The following is a 4,293-nucleotide window of genomic DNA, read 5'->3' as shown; positions in this document are numbered from 1 at the left end:
CCATTTCAGAGATTTAAATACTGGCTACGGGCTTTGTCCCGGGCAGGAGGATGCTATCTGTGCCAGACATACCTGAGTCACACCATGACAGCTTCAGGTAACATCTAAGGAAAGACTAAAGATATAAAAGTATCCCAATAACTTGTCTAATGCATAAAAAATCCACATTATAATTATTTTAAATTTGCTGAGATTCATGATTACGATGACAGGCCTACACATTTGATGGACAAAACTGACACCTTACCAGAATGCCTTCCTGCCGTGCAGCTACCGGACTGGCGAAATTATTTCTAATACATTTATACTCAAAAGTATATATTGTACCATGTAAATCCTTACAGTAGACAAAAGTAGAAAAAATGTACAGTAATAGATAAATCCAGCATTGTAGGTCGTGACATGACTGTGGCACCACCTGCTGGAGCACAAGGCAAGTAAGGTGCTGCTATGTCAACAGGGCAGGTTTACATTTACATTTAGCAGATGCTCTTATCCAGAGCGACTTACAGTAAGTACAGGGACATTCCCCCGAAGCAAGTGGGGTGAAGTGCCTTGCCCAAGGACACAACGTCATTTTGCACGGCCGGGAATCGAACAGGCAACCTTCAGATTACTAGGCCGACTCCCTCACCACTCAGCCATCTGACTCCCTTAAAGTAAAACAGTTCTTCCATCAGGTCTGGAAGTTCCCAGAATTACGATACTTCAATGCAATACATCACTATACTTAATAAATCGATTATAGGCCATTTGTGCACACTCAACAGAGGCTTTTTTGTTGCTGTAGTGCTTTGAACATCAGTCCTACACAAACTTAGACACTGATGTTAATCAACATTGATTATCTTTGACCATTAAAAGTAACAGGACACAAGTTTATGTTTATTTTTATGAAAAGGACACAATGAGTATATAATAAATGGATAACAGTAACAAAATATGCAACATGTTGAGGTAAACAGGTTAATTAAGGTTTTTTAAATTAGGTTATTTCTCTTTGAACCATTGCTTACATTTACATTTAGTAATTTAGCAGACGCTCTTATCCAAAGCGACTTACAGTAAGTACAGGGACATTCCCCCGAGGCAAGTAGGGTGAAGTGCCTTGCCCAAGGACACAGCGTTATTTGGCACAGCTGGGAATCAAACCAGCAACCTTCTGATTACTAGTCCAATTCCTTGCTTCAAGCCTTTTTCTTGTAACATACATGTGACATATCTGAAAGCTTTGTTGCCATAAATTCAGAATTTATTAACATATTTATTAACAACTTTCACATGTACAGATATACAAAAGATTGGCATGTATCTCGCCCCCTCCCCCCACGATATTTGAAATACTGTTCAGTGCAAGGGGTGTAATTAAACAAACATCCGAGAAGGCCTGGGTGATTGTGGTCTGCATTGGATTGGCAAGGACTACTCCTTGGTTTACTTCATAAGAAATGTACTGAACACAAAAATGTGTTAAATACACAAATTACAATCGAGAACTAGTACAGTATAAACATACAGTAGTATTGCATTGGCCACAAATGAACTAAAGATCTGGTTGTTTGTTAAAAGATGCATGCACTGTTACCATTTGAATCCGGTTGGATGAAGGCAAACCTGGCAAACTCAGCAAAGTTAAACCCCAGTCTCTCCAGCTTGGTCCCATCACTACCACTGTTCTACATTGTCCAAGTAGTCTTCCATGGTGCTGTTCTCCTCCAAGTCCCACCAGTCTGGCAGCTGCACCTCGGTGTCCACCTCCCCTCCATCAGCCCCTCCTTTGTGTCTAACGTCAGGGGTGGTTAAAAAGGAGCTCTGGCCGAGCCGGGCCTCAGGCCACCCGGGTCTCTCGCTGGGCGTCTCCGGCCTCCCCCGCCTGGTTGCCAGCTTCCCTCTGAGCCACCTCCTTTCCTGCTGCCTCCTCTCCCTGGCCTGCCTGCGCTCCTGCTGCCTGGCTACCTGGAAGCGCTGGAGGAAGAGGTCACGGGCGTACTCGTACAGCTCCACGTCCCACTGGTTCAGCTGGCGGATGCGGTGCTGCGTCTCAGTGGGAACCTCCACGCTGGCTGCCCTCGTGCCGTTCAGCTGGGTGAAAGGCGCTATGAACGCCAGGCGGAACGTACGCTCAAACAGGTACTGGGTCTTGCGCTGGTACTCGGTCAGCCCGAAGAAGGCCATGTCCAGCAGGTTTCGTTTGGCGCTCTGCAACAGCACCGCCCACCGTTCGTCCGCGTTCATGGCCGAGACATTGTAACAGCCCACTAGGCTGAGGTCGGCCAGCATGCGTGTCTGCCGGTTGCTGGCCAGATTATAGGGACAGTCCATGAACTCCTGTAGGGAGCAGCCGGACCAGTCATCCCCAGAGTAGCAGCTGGGCAGCTCGGTGTGTGTGGGCGCATGGCCGTCACACCGGTGCAGGGATGCCTTCCAGGTGGCTCCACGCTGCACATGACGCCACTCGCTCAGGTAGCGCCATACCGGGTCCCGCAGGATGGTGATATAGTAGTAGTTCCTACTGGAGGAGAAGAAAGGAAAGACATGTTTTAAGGTGTACCTCACAAGCGCTTCACTCAGTAGACACCAAGTGATATTCCTCTTGGTGGTCAATTTAAGAAGGGAAGAGATGTTGAGATCCACTCAAGTGCTCTGTGGAGCCAGAAGGAAAAGTGTAACATAACAGAGGGGCTTGATATTAATTTACTGTATCCAACCCCATAAAGCCAAGAGGCATCATTCAACCCATTTTCATTCATACAAATGTATATCCTGAAGTTTTGTAATCTTCATCCGCATTACCTTGTCTTTTTTAAGGACACCATCTAGGCATTGTGGTACCATGTTGCTCACCTGGGAACAGATGGTGTCTTGGAAGGCTCACGGGTGTCCATACGGTAGGGAACGCAATTGGTCAACTCTGTCCAATCCGCATGAAGACCACAGCTCCAACCGGTGGAGAACCGTGAGAAAAGCCATGTTTCCTTTTTACCTGGACGGTAACAAGTGCATTTCTTTTGGCCAGCATGACACTCACAAGGCCTCTCGAGTTGAATATTACGCACTAAGTGACGTCCAAACGTTGTACCCCCTGTCTTTTGGATGTGAAGAAACACTATGACATCGTCACCTTTGATGTTAAAATCCACTGCACGGTTAAGGTCAGCAATTGTGAAATTAAACCTGGGAACAAAACGTGCCAGGGCACCGTCCTCGGCTACGTACGGGTCCTTTACTCCGGGTCCATTCCCAATTCCGTGTTCTTCTGTCTGGGATCGAACAGTATTGTCCCCGGACTTTGAAAACAATGACCCTAGGTGCAACAGCTGACAGTCGGAGGTAGGGCAAACATACTGAAGCACTATCACACCAAAGAGGAACACCATCAATAGGGCAATTATGAGGCGGTGGTTGTTGGTGGACTTTTCATCCATCTTCCAGAAAGAAACATATACACATAACTGGCAGTTGTATTCCCAGTTTTGGCTTAGGGGAAACACTGCTTATATCTGTTCTAGCTAGCACCAGTTAGCTAGCTAGCTATCTAACTAACAAAACAATGCACGACATAGCTAGCTAGTAAGCTAGCTAACGTTGGCTATCGTATTGTCGGCTGGCTCAAGTCCAAATAAACAATGGAGGTACTAGCCTTATCGCATTTGTTTTTCTAGACTCGTTCTCTCCGGCAGGCGATTTATATGGATTCATATATTAAGCTATCCAGCTTTAAACATTTTGTGTGTACCTAGTTAACTCCAGCTGACATCAGGTTTCCCTCATCTGCTCCCGTCCGATCTCTAACCTTTCCTCCCATCAGTCCCTGCGTTGGTTGCCTTGATTCCCAGATAATGACGTCACATACATAGGCGGGGGCGCGAGGCTCCGCCTGCCTACGCATTTCTAACTTGTTGAAGGTTTGAGTTTTGAAAGATTTATACATACAATATTTATATACTATAATACCATAATATTATAAAGTTGCCATAAATGTCAAGTAATTCTACACACTGATGATAATGTAGCCTCTAGGACGTTTGTTAACAAGCCGAAATAGCTCAGTTGGGAGAGCGTTAGACTGAAGATCTAAAGGTCCCTGGTTCGATCCCGGGTTTCGGCATTTTGACATATCTGTAATATAATAGTAGGCAGAAAATTACGTAAATAAACCATATTAATCCATATCCTTATATGGTAGCAACTTCGTAATGCGAATGGTATGTGGCAGAATGAGTTGTGTGACATTGGAATATTGAATACAGATATGTCTGACTGCACATTCAACAAAGCAAAAAGTATTATAAT

General features: G+C 45.4%; 1 protein-coding gene and 1 non-coding gene across 3 annotated transcripts; one reads left to right on the top strand and one right to left on the bottom strand.

Moving 5' to 3' along the window:
• Window positions 1-1,023: 1,023 nt before the first annotated feature.
• On the bottom strand, window positions 1,024-3,810 carry hs6st2 (heparan sulfate 6-O-sulfotransferase 2). Of its 2 annotated transcripts, none has more exons than XM_062476755.1 (2): window positions 2,845-3,810; window positions 1,024-2,512 (listed from the first exon to the last, which is right to left on the bottom strand). In XM_062476755.1, exons 1-2 carry the CDS (start codon window positions 3,423-3,425, stop codon window positions 1,666-1,668), a joined length of 1,428 nt encoding a protein of 475 aa, XP_062332739.1. In that variant the 5' UTR covers window positions 3,426-3,810; the 3' UTR covers window positions 1,024-1,665. The 2 variants fall into 2 exon arrangements, with proteins under 2 accessions (XP_062332739.1, XP_062332740.1); XM_062476756.1 differs by having other exon boundaries at window positions 1,024-2,509.
• A 225-nt stretch (window positions 3,811-4,035) lies between these two features.
• On the top strand, window positions 4,036-4,108 carry trnaf-gaa (transfer RNA phenylalanine (anticodon GAA)). The gene has a single exon. It is a non-coding gene; the product is annotated as a tRNA-Phe (tRNA).
• Window positions 4,109-4,293: the final 185 nt, after the last annotated feature.

Source organism: Osmerus eperlanus, chromosome 13, assembly GCF_963692335.1.
Source record: "Osmerus eperlanus chromosome 13, fOsmEpe2.1, whole genome shotgun sequence".
Lineage (NCBI taxonomy): Eukaryota > Metazoa > Chordata > Actinopteri > Osmeriformes > Osmeridae > Osmerus > Osmerus eperlanus.
This window is presented reverse-complemented; position numbering and strand designations above follow the sequence as displayed.

Bases quoted from the DNA above. Each gene is read 5' to 3' on its own strand.
- hs6st2 (XM_062476755.1), bottom strand. From the start codon at position 3,425: ATGGATGAAAAGTCCACCAACAACCACCGCCTCATAATTGCCCTATTG. The intron at 2,513-2,844 runs GTGAGCAACATG...CTTCTCCTCCAG, and splicing joins AAGACACCATCTGTTCCCAG to TAGGAACTACTACTATATCA.